The following is a 15,629-nucleotide window of genomic DNA, read 5'->3' as shown; positions in this document are numbered from 1 at the left end:
TTCACCACTTTTAAGGCATTATATCCCCAATTGGCTTGTAAAGATGAAATAGAAATTTTCTGCAACTGTGAAATGGTACAATAAGCACTACATAGCTACCAGTTTACAAAATAAAAACACCAGACTAGACAGGTTTCCTAAATCTGCAGAAAATGTTGACAGAAGTAAATAGTGAAAGGTACAACACAAGATTGCCTTTAAATTGGGATGTTTCTTAACATTTATATATTCGGTCAAAGCTCTGAAGCAATGTAGGAAACCGACTATTTTGAAATTTGGAATTAGTGAAGATTGAATGCTTTTATTAAATAATTAATTAGACGTTTGCTAGCTACAAGGTACAGGGTAATGGCAATTTCATCCATCGGAACCCGAAGGGAAAATTTAAGAAAGGCAAAAGGTAGAGTGGAACTCGTAACCTATAAAAATGTCCAATTTAATAGTTTATAATTGAGTGCACATTTTATATGAATTTACATATAGATTGCGGGGAAAGATATGCAGACCATCCAATTCAACCTTTCATACAAGGCAAACAAAGTTTTATGACCAGTCTCAGTTACAGGTGCCAACCACCTCAAAAATATATTGTCAACACAAGTAATTGCGCACTGTTTTGGAAACTTTTGAAATGATTTTCATGTGCAAACTATTAAAGAAATTTAGTGAAATTTTAAACCCTAGATCAAAATTTAGAATGTTAGTTATAATAACACAGAACTTAAGGTTACCAGCAAACGGGAAGTTCTTGGCGAATACTGCATAGCTTCAAATGCATATATTCAATTAACATTTTATTAATTTTTCCATACAATGCATTAAAGATCAACTCCCCAGCCCAACAAGGAACCTCATTTGTTTTCCATCAATTAACTCAATTCATCACGTCTGCGAATTTAAGTTGCCAGATAGATCATATTGGGCAAAATTATTGCAAATAAGTTTTAGTTAATTTATCATTTAATTTGACATTTCATGTGACTTTCAGTTTCCTAATTCTGAACTCGAGGATATACTGCGCAATTAAGCCACATGGATTCATACTGCAGTTTATAGGATATATAGTCAAAGCATGCAGAAAATAAAATGCAGCTAAGCCTACATCTTGTGGTATCCAAGTTGCATAACTTATAGACTACGGATTAAGACCTTAAATAATAACTACAAAATTGGACAAGAACCAGATCTAATTCCTACTTGTGTGAATAGATTGTGTCTTCTGGTATCCTGATGCATATTTCATATGTTTAACATTGCTTACATCATTACAAACATTCTTAGTGTGGCAACTTAAGGAATTGCATTGTCAGGTGTTTTTTTTTTAATAAAAACCCTTAAAAGTCAACCAGGCTTCAATGCACACAAATATCAGGCTATATCAATTCCTCTTTGACAAGCTACAGTAAATCTGAAACTTTGAAACCCATTTGCAAACTGACAGTGATGCACCCATCAAAGGAGACAGGTCTTCAATTGAAGATAGCATAGAAGAGCAAGGGGAGGACAACTGCCCAATAGGTTTAAGGAATAGTGAGAAACAATAGTCAATGGCCAAATATGGCAGAATGAAAATGTGCAATAAGATTTTTGATTCAATTTTTCTCATTTTTTATATATAAACGACTGGCCTCTACCTATTCTTCTCTGCCCATAGGATTTAATACAAGCTTCCCCACAGCTACAATTAGTTCCATGTGTGAATAACTGGGAACAAATAAATGTAACATGAAATGTTTGTAGCACGGTCTGACCCAACCAAGGCAAGTAGGCTTAAGCGATAAAATTCAAAACTAAATTCCTGAAATGCCCCACATTAGAATCCTTAAATCAGAAACATTCTAATATTAGTGCCATTCATTTCTGATGCAACAGGAGTGATTGAGGATTTGTGTTGATGTTCAGTAATGTCTTTATGACTAATTGATATTAGTTGCATGAACTTTGTTATTTGCAATACATTCAAACGATTTTTATGTTGGTAACAAACCAACTTAAGTGAATTATTAATGCAGCAATACTTGGGAAATGACCAAATCATGTAGTGAAGTGTAGAGAGTCCACAAAATAAATTGCACCTGGCATACCAGAAAGACATTCTCAATTCCTTGAAACTATAATACAAACATTTCCCCATATTATGGAGAAAACATTGATTAGGGTGAATACACTCAAATTCATAAGATTTAAAGTGAGGGGGAAAAATAAGTACTTTACATACAAACAGTGCATAAAATGAACTTCCATCAGCCTGGATATTTTTAAAGGTCACACTAAAGAAAGCATCAAAGTGGGCCTTAAACCATCAATGGCATTTTCTGTAAACTATACGTACCAAATTAAAAACTGCAGAGTAAAAATTTCCATAAACAAGTCTTTTTTACCAACAAGTACCTATTCAAGATATAATAGCATAAGAATTACAATACTTCTAATAAGACTGGTGGCTGGATTTGTAAACTTCTCAAAAGTGTGCAATTTTTATCAAATGGACTATCAGAACTCAGACACTGCTTTAAAAAGTGCAAGAGGCAAGAGTGCGTTTAATTTTTAAGCTCACTTTACAATAAGTTTCAACAACAAAAAAATTAAAACATTCCTTTATATAACCTATTTACCTGTGGGAAATAAAAATTAAACTGTCAACCAATTTGCTATTTTACAATTTTTCTGCATGTGATAGTTGGAAGACTGCATCACAAAACATTACTTGAAAATCTTTTTTTCTATCATTACTTTTTGATCATTATTATGCTCCCTTTGATTCTGGGCCAACTTAAATACTTAAATATAAGTGGGGTTTAGCTTAGATGGGCTTTTTGGTTGGCAAGGACCAATTTGGGCCGAAGGCCTGTCGCTGTGCCATAGATTCTATGAAGTAGTTCTGGGATCATTTATTTACTCCATGAAGATTAAGTTCATCTTGCTGAATAGATAAATCCAAGAAAAAAAAAAGACAAAAATATGCAAAACTGATTAGGAAATAGCACATGCTCCATTTTGAAAATTATGGACTGTCCTTGTTTGGAAAGCCGTTTTACACCAACTAGGTGTAAAAGAACAAAATGCTTTAAATGGAATGTTTATCTACCAAACAGGAGCAAACCAGAACAATCACAGATTATAAAACAACTTGGGGAAAACAAATAAGTGCTTTACCTGAAAGTTTATTTGAGGCAAAATATATTTCGGTCAATCTTAATGCAGGACACATCAAATTGCTCTTTTCAGAAATGTGTCACAAAAACCAACAAATCCAAATGGTTTACTCTTTCAGGCACCATCAGCTGCCGCAAGGATCAACAGGTAATTTGTTAAACAACCTTAGTAAATGCTGTATTGACTGGTTATGAAATGTGTGACTTTTGCTCAGAGTAACAGCCTCTTGCATTCCTTCTTTCCTGTGGGAATTTCAACTCTGCAGCTTCGCATCCTCAGAATGACCTAAGATCACTGTGGTGTCTATTAATCTATTCATTTAAAAAAATATTTAAGCTTCTGAATATTAGATCTGTTTCTCAGAATCTCAAGATAACGAGTCAAAGCCCCAACTCCCATCAAACAAGTCACAGAAAATAAACTTATTAAGGCATATTCAAATCACTGACAAAATTTACCCAAGACTTAGAACTCCTCAATACTTTACAGCCCAAAACGACACTTCCGTAAATTGGTGATATCACAGAATCACTTTTACTTGAAGCATTCCCACAACATGCCAATTGCCAAGGAATCTCCCCTGCTGAAACAGTTGGTGAGAAGCAAGTTACTTTTATGCTAGTTCAAATTAAACTGATTTTCTGGGTGAAAACTTTCCCCACAAAGATGGAAAAGAGAGAGGTTTGGAAGTCAGCGTTTCTGCATGAACGGTCATAGCTTTGAACTTATTCTCAACAAAGAAAAAAATGGTAGTCTGCAGGATCTTGTGCTTGAAATGGCAGAGGTGACGATGGTGGGAGTACAGGAAGGATAAACATTAACATTTGAAGTGGAACTATGCAAACAGAGGCACCCAAAATCACAAATCTGTGTTATCTATTATTATTTCTGCAAATAATTATTTCAACACAAATGTAGCACCAAACAAAATTCTAAACTTTAGAAATTGAGAAAAGGCTTTGTGTCCACATACTTTAAAAAAAATAATAATAAATTCTTACATGAAAAGCAAGGGTTTAATGTGAATTAAAGAGTAAAATAAAGGAACTCAATTGCATGAATTAGACACCAACTCATTTCAATGGTGCAATACTTACCAAGATTAGAACATTATTTGACAAATGTGCTAAACAGCTTCTGTGTAACTTAATATAAGGTCCCAGTCGAATTTTACTGCATAAAATTGAAGAATTATCAAATCTGTTTGTAAAACAGGCAGAAAAATAAAATCACTTCAGTTATAAAATGAACAGAGCAACCCACCTATTTAACGATGACGATACTCTCGTTCTCTGTCTCGCTCTCTGTCTCTATCTCGTTCACGATCACGATGCCTTTCCCGCTCTCTACTTCGTTCACGGTAATAGTCATCATGCCGATCACGGCTTCGTGAGCGCTCTTTGTGGCGCCTGCTTTTCTCTCTCGATCTACTGTGATCCCTCTCCCGTGAACGTTCACGTTTTCTAAGAAGTTCAAAAAAATTATCAATCTAACTTAATTTTAAAAGTTACATTTGTCTTGTATAGTCATATATATCGATTAACTAATTTCTATCACTGGCAGCATATTAGGAGGATTACTTCCAGCAGTTTTCTGATCATGACCAAAAATAATCTTATTTTATTCCGTATTGTAACAAACCAATATGTACCCGAAGGCAGAGGTTTTCAACCGGTATGCCATGGCTCATTGTGCAAGTGTGCCAAGGAAAGCGGTGGGAATATTTTGGCGAGTGCAGTGCTTTAATGCTGAGGCTCCACACGCAGTACCAATCAAACTCCAATGTCCACCATGCTGCGGGCTCATTAGGCATGGGCGAGCAGCATGGGCAAAAGAATGAAGTCTCAGCTCCTCCTCCTCTGCACCGTCCCCCTCCCCCTAGCCAAACACACCATTCCCCATCACCCCAGAACTTTACAAACTCCAGTTAACAGTACAGGGCTCGATGAAAGGATAGAACTGAAGCCAGTTACCGCCTTTCGCAACAGCTACGATTGCTGTGGTCTTGCATTGTAATTTTCGGAGTAGCGTGGTAAAGATGAAATGGATTTTTTTTAAATGCACTGAAAAGAAAGGTTTTTGTAGTTACACTCAATCATCAACAGTACTCACCACCTTTTTTCAGAGCAGCGAATAATAACTATGGATGACTGTGCTAAAAACCTTTAAGTGCTGCAGTCGACCATATTTGGAACTAGTTCTAATTATCTAGCTACAAATAATTAAGATTGAGGGGGGGGGAGAAAGAGAGAGAGAGGTCATTGGAGGGAGATTACATTGAGCAGACAATGGATGGGGAAAACAGGCAGGGTAGGGGGAAGAGAATCAGAAAGTGATAGGACACTTTATAGAGTCCCCTCCTCCACCCGAACCCCTGTTCCCACATGCCTGGAATCCTTCTGGAGGAGCCTGCTTTTCCTCCCCTTTCCCATTGGGGGTCAACAGCAGAAGGCACTATCGAAGTTGACACCACGATTTAAAAATGGCAGAGCAGGTTGGAATGATCTACTCCTGCTCCTGGTTTGTATATAGCCGTCACAGCATGGAAGTGTGTGGGGAAAGCGGGGGCGACGTCATTCAAGACACCGACTCCATGCTGGAATGGACCTTGCAAGAGATCAAGTGTATGCAGCCCAAGAAATGTTGAAGATGGCCATCAGTGATACCCGACCAGAGAGGGCCCTTATAATTGGGCTTATAAGGGCAGCACGGTGGCGCAGTGGTTATCATTGTTGCCTCACAGTGCCGAGGTCCCATGTTTGATCCCGGCTCTGGGTCACTGTCCGTGTGGAGTTTGCACATTCGCTGTGTTTGCGTGGGTTTCGGCCCCACAACCCAAAGATGCGCAGGGCAGGTGAATTGGCCAGGCTAAATTGCCCCTTAATTAGAAAAAATGAATTGGGTAAATGGAGTCCAGAGAAAACTCGTGGGGATATCATTCACGGGCATGGCATAGGCAGCATCATGATGCTAGCAGACACCATGCAGCAAACTATTGGGAAGACTAGCTTTTATCGCAACAGGATTAGAGTCTAGGAATAGGGAAATCTCGCAATTGTATAGGAGTTTGGTTAGATCCCACCTGAAATATGTGCGCTGTTTTGATCCCCTTACTTCAGAAAGAATAGTATTGCCATAGAGCGAGTGCAACAAAAGTTCACCAGACTTGTTCTGGATATGGCGGGGACTACCCTCTGAAGAGAGATTAGGCAAACTGTGTCTATATTCCAGCCGACTAAGACCGTAACCATAATAAATTTGATGTTTATGAGCAATTGATTCAGTTGAAAAAAAGTGGGTGTGTTGTGGAATTGTTTGTCTTGAGGTGTGCATTGTTACTGAAACCACTGCCCTAAAGGCACTGCCACCCACATTGCTTCTGTGATTGAAGTTTTAATTTCACATACACAATAGAACAATGCAGGATATTAGAACATAAAACAGTACAGGCCCTTCAGCCCATGATGTTGTGCCGACCATTTATCTTAATCTCAGACCAACCTAACCTACACCCCTTCAATTTACTGCTGTGAAGAGAGATTAGGCAAACTGTGTCTATATTCCAGCCGACTAAGACCGTAACCATAATAAATTTGATGTTTATGAGCAATTGATTCAGTTGAAAAAAAGTGGGTGTGTTGTGGAATTGTTTGTCTTGAGGTGTGCATTGTTACTGAAACCACTGCCCTAAAGGCACTGCCACCCACATTGCTTCTGTGATTGAAGTTTTAATTTCACATACACAATAGAACAATGCAGGATATTAGAACATAAAACAGTACAGGCCCTTCAGCCCATGATGTTGTGCCGACCATTTATCTTAATCTCAGACCAACCTAACCTACACCCCTTCAATTTACTGCTGTCCATGTGCCTGTCTAAGAGTCGCTTAAATGTCCCTAATGACTCTGACTCCACCACCTCTGCTGGCAGTGCATTCCACACACCCACCACTCCTTGTGTAAAGAACCTACCTCTGACATCTCCCCTATACCTTCCTCCAATCACCTTAAAATTATGTCCCCTCGTGACAGCCATTTCCACCCTGGGGGAAAGTCTCTGGCTATCCACTCTATCCATGCCTCTCATCACCTTGTACACCTCTATCAAGTCACCTCTCTGCCTTCTTTGCTCCAGTGAGAAAAGCCCTAGCTCCCTCAACCTTTCTTCACAAGACATGCCCTGCAGTCCAGGCAGCATCCTGGTAAATCTCCTCTGTACCCTCTCCAAAGCATCCACATTCTTCCTATAATGAGGCGACCAGAACTGGACACAATATTCCAAGTGTGGTCGAACTAGTTTTATAAAGTTGCAGCAAAACCTCGTGGCTCTTAAACTCAATCCCCCCGTTAATGAAAGCCAACACACCATATGCCTTCTTAACAACCCTATCAACCTGGGTGGCAACTTTGGGGGAGCTATGTCATGGACCCCAAGATCCCTTTGTTCCTCCACACTTCCAATGAGGCTTGCCATTAACTCTGTATTCAGCATTCAAATTCAACCTTCCAAAATGAATCACTTCACATTTATCAAGGTTGAACTCCATCTGCCACTTCTCAGCCCAGCTCTGCATCCTGTCAATGTCCTGTTGTAACCTGCAACAACCCTCAACACTATCTACAACTCCACCAACCTTTGTGTCATCGGCAAACTTACTAACCCACCCCTCCACTTCCTCATCCAAGTCATTTATAAAAACCACAAAGAGCAGAGGTCCCAAAACAGATCTTTGCGGGACACCACTGGTCACCGACCTCCAGCCGGAATACTTTCCATCCATTACCACTCGCTGTCTTCTTTCGGCCAGCCAATTCTGTATCCAGACAGCCAAATTTCCCTGTATCCCATGCCCCCTAACTTTCTGAATGAGCCTACCATGGGGAACCTTATCAAATGCCTTACTGAAATCCATATACATCACATCCATTGCCCGACCTTCATCAATGTGTCTTGTCACATCCTCAAAGAATTCAATGAGGCTTGTGAGGCATGACCTGCCCCTCACAAAGCCATGCTGACTAGCTTTAATCAAACTATGTTTTTCTAAATAATCATAAATCCTATCTCTCAGAATCCTTTCCAATATTTTGCTTACCAGACGCAAGACTGATGGGTCTGTAATTCCCAGTGATTTCCCTATTCCCTTTCTTAAATAGGGGAAAAACATTCACCCTCCTCCAATCATCCGGTACTACTCCAGTCGAGAGCGAGGACGCAAAGATCATCGCCAGCGGCGCAGCAATCTCCTCCCTCGCTTCCTGTAGTAACTTTGGGCATATCCTGTCAGGCCCAGGGAACTTATCTATCCTGATACTTTTCAAAATTTCCAGCACGTCCTCCTTCTTAATATCAACCTGTTTGAGTCTATTAACCTGGTTCTCATGGGCAACAAGGTCCCTCTCTCTAGTGAATACTGAAGCAAAGTATTCATTTCGGCCCCCCCCCCAATCTCTTCAGACTCTAGGCACAGGTTCCCTCCACTATCCCTGATCGGCCCTACTCTCCCTCTTATTTCTCAAATAAGTGTAGAACACCTTGGGGTTTTCCCTAATCCTTCCCGCCAGGGCTTTCTCATGCCCCCTTCTAGCTCTCCTCAGTCCATTTTTGAGTTCCTTCCTGCCTACCTTGTAACGCTCTAGAGCCGAGTCAGATCCTTGCTTCCTCAACCTTACGTAAGCTTCCTTCTTCCTCTGGACTAGAAGCTCCACTTCTCTTGTCATCCAAGGCTTCTTCACCTTGCCATTCCTTCCTCGTCTCAGTGGGACAAAACAATTCAGCACTCGCAGCAAGTGCTCCTTAAACAATCCCCACATTACTGTTGTGCATTTCCCCCAAGAACAATTGTTCCCACTTTATGCTCCTCAGCTTCTGTCCAATAGCAGTATAATTTCCCCTCCCCCAATTAAATACCTTCCCATACTGTATAAAGAACAAAGAAAATTACAGCACAGAAACAGGCCCTTCGGCCCTCCCAGCCTGCGCCTATCCAGATCCTTTATCTAAACCGGTCTTCTATTTTCCAAGGATCTACTTCCCGCTGTTCCCCGCCCGTTCATATATCGGTCTAGATGCATCTTAAATGATGCTATCGTGCCCGCCTCTACCACCTCCGCTGGCAAAGCGTTCCAGGCACCCACCACCCTCTGCGTAAAAAACTTTCCACGCACATCTCCCTTAAACTTTCCCCCTCTTACCTTGAAATCGTGACCCCTTGTAATTGACACCCCCACTCTTGGAAAAAGCTTGTTGCTATCCACCCTGTCCATACCTCTCATAATTTTGTATGTTCCTATCCCTCTCCATGACTATGGTAAAGGTCGAGGAGTTGTGGTCACTGTCACCGAAATGCTCTCCCTCCGAGACATCTGACACCTGGCCTGGTTCGTTGACGGCACCAAGTCCAATATGGCCTCCCCCCTAGTCGGCCTATCTACATATTGAGTCAGGAATCCTTCCTGTACACACCTGACAAAATCTGCTCCATCCAAACCATTTGCACTAAGGAGGTTCCAGTCAATATGAGGGAAGTTGAAGTCACCCATGTGACTTCTGCACTTTTCCAAGATTTGCCGCTCAATCTGTTCCTTTATCTCTCTGCTGCTATTGGGGGGGTCTATAGAAAACTCCCAATAAAGTGACTACTCCTTTCTTGTTTCTGACTTCCACCCATACTGACTCAGTAGACAAACCCTCCTTTTCTGCAGCTGTGGTGCACTCCCTAATTAACAGTGCCACTCCCCCATCTCTTTTACCTCCCTCCCTATTCTTCTTAAAACATCGAAACCCCGGAGCATCTAACAACCATTCCTGCCCCTGTGAAATCCATGTCTCCGTAACGGCCACATCGTAGTTCCAAGTACTGATCCATGCTCTAAGTTCATCTCCCTTGTTCCTGACACTCCTTGCATTGAAACAGACACACTTTAACCCATTCCACTGAGTGCAACTTTGCCCTATCAACTGTCTATCCTTCCTCACAGACTTGCTGCATACTATTTCTGCCTGTTCAACAGCAATCCTATTCTCGGATCCACAGCTCTGGTTCCCATCCCCCTGCCAAACTAGTTTAAACCCTCCCGAAGAGCTCCAACAAACCTCCCACCCAGGATATTGGTGCCCCTCCAGTCTAGGTGCAATCCATCCTTCATGTACAGGTCCCATCTTCCCCATAAGATATCCCAATGATCCACATATCTGAAGCCTTCCCTCCTGTACCAGCCCTGTAGCCACTTGTACAGCTGCACTCACCCTCTGTTCCTTGCCTCACTTGCACATGGCACCAGTAGCAATCCAGAGATCACTACTCTGCTTGTCCTGCTCTTTAGCTTCCAACCTAACTCCCTAAAATCACTTTTTAGATCCTCATCCCTTTTCTTAGCTATGTCGTTGGTGCCTCTGTGTACCACGACTTCTGGTTGCTCACCCTCCCCATTAAGAATCCTGTAGACTCGATCCGAGACACCCCTGGCCCTGGCAGGCAACATACCTTCCGGGAGTCTTGCTCGCGACCACAGAATCTCCTATCTATTCCCCTAACCATTGAGTCTCCTATCACTATCCTTTCTATTCTCCCCCCATCCCTTCTGAGCCACAGAGCCAGACTCCGTGCCAGAGACCTGGCCGCTAGGGCCTTCCCCCGGTAGATCAGGACCCCCCCCCCTCCCCCGCAAACAGCATTCAAAACGGTATACTTGTTTTGACGGGGAACGGCCACGAGGGATTCCTGCACGGTCTGCCCGTTCGTTGTCTTTCCCCGACTACCCAGCTACTCTTGTTGTGTACCTTGGGTGTGGCGACGTCCCTGTAACTCTTCTCTAGTACCCCCTCTGCCTCCCGTATGATCCGAAGTTCATCCAGCTCCAGCTCCCTAACACGGTCTGGTCTCTGAGGAGCTGGGTGCACTTCCCGCAGGTATAGTCAGCGGGGACACCGGTGGTATCCCTCACCACCCACATCCTACAGGAGGAGCATGCAACTGCCCTAGCCTCCATCCCCTCTTACCTTATAGAATATAGCTGCCCTGTGGACCAACTGGAACTCCGCCCTCTGACTCTGCTCCCAGTCAGCTGCACTCTCTGTAAACTCCTGGCTCCCTTCTCGCTCTTTACAGAAATGTAGGAAACGAAATGAAAGGAGCACCGTACTCCCTCCTCACCTAACTCCCTCAGTCACCAAACTCTCACTATAGCATTGAAATGCACCAAATTCAGTACTCAGTGCAAACAAAGTCTGCACTGTAGTGGATCACTTTTATACTGTGAATCTAGCCTCTGAAAACTGGCCTAATCCAATTAACTAATTAACAAGCTCCAGCTGCAAGTAGCTTCAAGTAGAACCTTTGTTTAAAGCTGATTGAAAATTCACCTTCTCCTAAACCAAAAAGCAACTTTTAAGTTAATTAATTAAATAAAAGAAAGACTAGATTTTAGATAAAAATGAACCCTTAATATCCCTCAAGTCGCCAAACTCTCACTATAGCACTCAAATTCTGCACTCAGTGCAAACCCAGATAGAGAATCATCTGGAGCTCCTTTAAGATTTTTTAAATATAAAAAAGTAGTCAGTTGACCTTTATTCCACATATATATTGTGACTTTCTCTGCTGGTTTTAATCTCAATCAAAACATCATGGTCAGACATAATAGCATCTGAGAAATTCTAAATTAGATGAATATGAAAAGCCTCAATCCAAATATGAAAAGGAGGAGGAAGACAAATTCTTCATATGCTGAATTTCAAATATGACATGAATATTATCTGAAAACCTATTTTGTTTCTTTTATATTATACCAAAACAATGCCAAATTAAGTGAAGCTCGGTCTGGGCATTTACACTGAAGTTAGAAGTGGCTTTATTTCTAACTCTTTCAGAGTAACTATTAGCAAAACACTGGCAGAACCATCCAAAATCAGCAATTGAAATTGTTTTGTCCTCTGGTTCCCAGCGCAGCGTAATTGGCCAGGGGAAGCTAGTGCTTGTGGATAATTGCTGCATAAACCGTTACCTGGGAACTTCCAAGATGGTGCACTCAGTTGATCCAGGGTATGAGGTTGAGCCTGTACTCATTGGGGTTTAGAAGAATGAAAGGTGACCGTATTGCGATATATAGGATTATCAGCGGGCTTGACAGGGTAGATGCTGAGAAGTTGTTTTGTGTTGTGGGAAAGTTTAGGACCAGAGGGCATCATCTCAGAGTAAGGGGCTGCCCAATTAAGACAGATACGAGGAGGAATTTCTTCTCAGAATGTAGTGAATCCGTGGAATTCTTTACCACAGAGTTGCCACGGTTGGGTCATGCCTGAGATAGACAGATTTTTAATCAGTGAAGGAATCGAGGCTTATGGGGGATAAGACAGGAAAGTGGAGTTGAGGGTTATCATTACAGATCAAGCATGATCTCATTGAATGGCAGAGTAGACTTGATGGGCCAAATGGCCTACCTCTGCTCCTACATCTTATGGATTCCCCCAGCCAGAAAGTTACAGGGCACTGTCTTGTGAATAACCAGTAATCTGCAAGATTTTCATGGTTATCATAAGCATAGGTAAACTAAGAGATGACATCGGCAAACTAAGGGCAAACTAAGGGATGAGGTCCTGCAAGCAGAGAACAGGAAGTTAGGAGATAAAACAATGCAGGATCTCAAAATGAAGTAATCTCAGGATTACTCCCAGTTCCACATGCTAGAGAGAGCATGAATAAGAGGATAGATCAGATGAATGGTGGCTGGGGAGATGGTGTAGCCGGGAGAGATTCAGATTTCTGAGACACTAGAAGCGGTTCAGGGAAGGTAAAAACCAGAACAATTGCACCCAAGCAGAGCTGGAACCAATGTCCTTGCGGGGCTTTTGCTGGTTGCTGGGGAGTATTTAAACTCGTGTGGCAGGGGGATGGGATCCCAGTAGGATCAGATACGTCAAATTCATATCAGGAAAATGGAGGTAGAACATTAGCTAGTGATCAAGAAGATGTCGTGATAGACTTGGAATTACAGCAGAAGCAATGTTTAAAAAGTGTACAGATAGGGCAGCACGGTAGCACAAGTGATTAGTACTGTGGCTTCACAGCGCCAGGGTCCCAGGTTCAATTCCCTGTTGGGGGAGTATAACAAACAAGGGGTGGGGTGAAAGTGAGGGCTTGAGTGGGTCGGTGCAGACTCAATGGGCCAAATGGCCTCCTTCTGCACTATGTTCTATAAAAAACAGGGAAAATGATGGGGGAAACTGTTTATACGTCAACGTCAATGCAAGAAGTATAACAAACAAGGTAGATGATTTAAGGGCACAGGTAGACACATGGCAGCAGGGTGTCATTGCTATATGGATACCTGGCTAGAGGGGCAAAATTGGTAGCTCAATATCCCTGGTTAGAGAGTCTTCAGGCACGATAGAGTGGGAGAGAAGCACTAATGGTTAAAGAATCCATTTGAGTTGTGAGAAGGGATGATGTACTAAATGGGTCAACAAACGAGGCTTTATGGGTTGAGCTTAGAAATAAAAAAGGGGCAGTCACACTATTGGGAGTTGACCATAGACCCCCTAAAGGGGATAGAAGAACAGATATGTAGGCAAATGTCTGCCTGCAAGAACAAGACGGCAATAAAAGGAGACTTTTAACTATCCCAATATCAACTGGGATTTGATCAATATAAGGGGAACTGGCGGAGAGAAATTCATGCAATGTCGCCAGGAAAAATGTTTCACAACTCAGTTAAGATTTAGTATTGAAATGAAAATGAAATGAAAATAGCTTATTGTCACAAGTAGGCTTGTGAAGTTACAAGGCACAATGAAGTTACTGTGACAAGCCTCTAGTCGCCATATTCCGGCGCCTGTTCGGGGAGGCTGGTACGGGAATTGAACCGTGCTGCTGGCCTGCCTTGGTCTGCTTTAAAAGTCAGTGATTTAGCCCAGTGTGCTAAACCAGCCCCTGGATTATCTTGGGAAGAGCAGCAAGATTTTGCACAAATGAGAAGGTACTTAGCCGAGGTGGACTGGCCAGCACTGCTACAGGATAAATCAGTGGATAATCAATGGGAAACACTAAAAGAACTAGATCTTAAATATACAAAGTCCCCTCCAAAAATAAGAGTGGTACTGACAAATATAATCTCCCTGGTTGTCTAGAGGAATACAGGGAAAGATCAAACAGTAAAAGAAAGCAAGCATTAGGCACAAACAACTAAGCACTGCAGAAACGGTAGCATTGTGGATAGCACAATTGCTTCACAACTCCAGGGTCCCAGGTTCGATTCCGGCTTGGGTTACTGTCTGTGCGGAGTCTGCACATCCTCCCTGTGTGTGCATGGGTTTCCTCCGGGTGCTCCGGTTTCCTCCCACAGTCCAAAGATGTGCAGGTTAGGTGGATTGGCCATGATAAATTGCCCTTGGTGTCCAAAATTGGCCTTAGTGTTGGGTGGGGTTACTGGGTTATGGGGATAGGGTGGAGGTGTTGACCATGGGTAGGGTGCTCTTTCCAAGAGCCGGTGCAAACTCGATGGGCCGAATGGCCTCCTTCTGCACTGTAAATTCTATGATAGCCTAGATGGGTATAGGAAGTGCAGGGGTGGAGTAAAATAGGAAACAAGGAAATCAAAAGGGCAAGAAAAAAAAGAAGTGCAAATTAAAGAAACCCCAAAGATGTTTTATCAGTATATTAAAATGTTAGTTGAGGAAAAAGTGGGATCTACCAGAGATGGAGACGGGAACTTGTGTGTTGTGTGCGAGATGCCGTGTGGGAAGGATTTTAAAATGAATATTTTGTCTCCAAAGGAAATGGATGTTGCAGATAAAGTAGTCCAGAGGAACACAGATATTGGACGGGATAATCATAGAGAGGGGAAGTACTCGAAGGGTTGGAATCTTTGAAAGTTGATTGGAAGGGGCACCTAGGTGTCCTCAGGCTGGCTTGGACAAGAAGGGTCGAATGGCCTTTTCTGTGCTGTAACATTTCTACAGATGATTAACCTCCTCCGTTATGGAGGTGAATCCCTCATGAAGAGTCCTTGCATATAGGAACCTGCACCTACAAAGAAACTGTCAGGAAACGCAAGTAGTCCCTTTGGGCTGCGAAGAAAACCACCGGTTTTCTTGTCCGGAAAAGTGAAGGATTAATTTCTGGATAGTTATATTTTTAAAAAATAAATAAATTTGAGTATCCAATTCTTTTTTCCCCCCCCAATTAATGGGCAATTTAGCATGGCCAATCCACCTAGCCTGCACAACCTTGGGTTGTGGGGGTGAGACCTACGCAAACACGGGGAGAATGTGCAAACTCCACACTGACCGTGACCTGGGTCCGGGATCAAACCCAGGTCTTCAGCGGCGTGAGGTAGCAGTGCTAACCACTGTGCCGCCCTGGATAGTTGTAAATAAATGGATACATCTTGTGATAAATCTTTTACTTTGCTCAGTGTATTATTTACCACACCCTCTTGTTCAAAACATGCTCAGCTGAAAAATCTATAATG

The 15,629-nt window shown here is 42.3% G+C and overlaps 1 protein-coding gene across 2 annotated transcripts in view; it reads right to left on the bottom strand.

Annotated features, from left to right (window-relative positions):
• Positions 1-15,629, bottom strand: part of cpsf6 (cleavage and polyadenylation specific factor 6) — a 62,347-nt gene that overhangs the window by 10,797 nt on the left and 35,921 nt on the right. For both annotated transcript variants that reach the window (XM_072485082.1, XM_072485083.1), the window contains one exon: positions 4,420-4,619. In XM_072485082.1, coding sequence (XP_072341183.1) covers positions 4,424-4,619 — 196 coding nt within the window. In that variant the 3' untranslated portion in view covers positions 4,420-4,423. The remainder of the gene's footprint in view (positions 1-4,419; positions 4,620-15,629) is intronic.

The sequence above is a fragment of the Scyliorhinus torazame genome, chromosome 19 (assembly GCF_047496885.1).
Source record: "Scyliorhinus torazame isolate Kashiwa2021f chromosome 19, sScyTor2.1, whole genome shotgun sequence".
NCBI lineage: Eukaryota > Metazoa > Chordata > Chondrichthyes > Carcharhiniformes > Scyliorhinidae > Scyliorhinus > Scyliorhinus torazame.
This window is presented reverse-complemented; position numbering and strand designations above follow the sequence as displayed.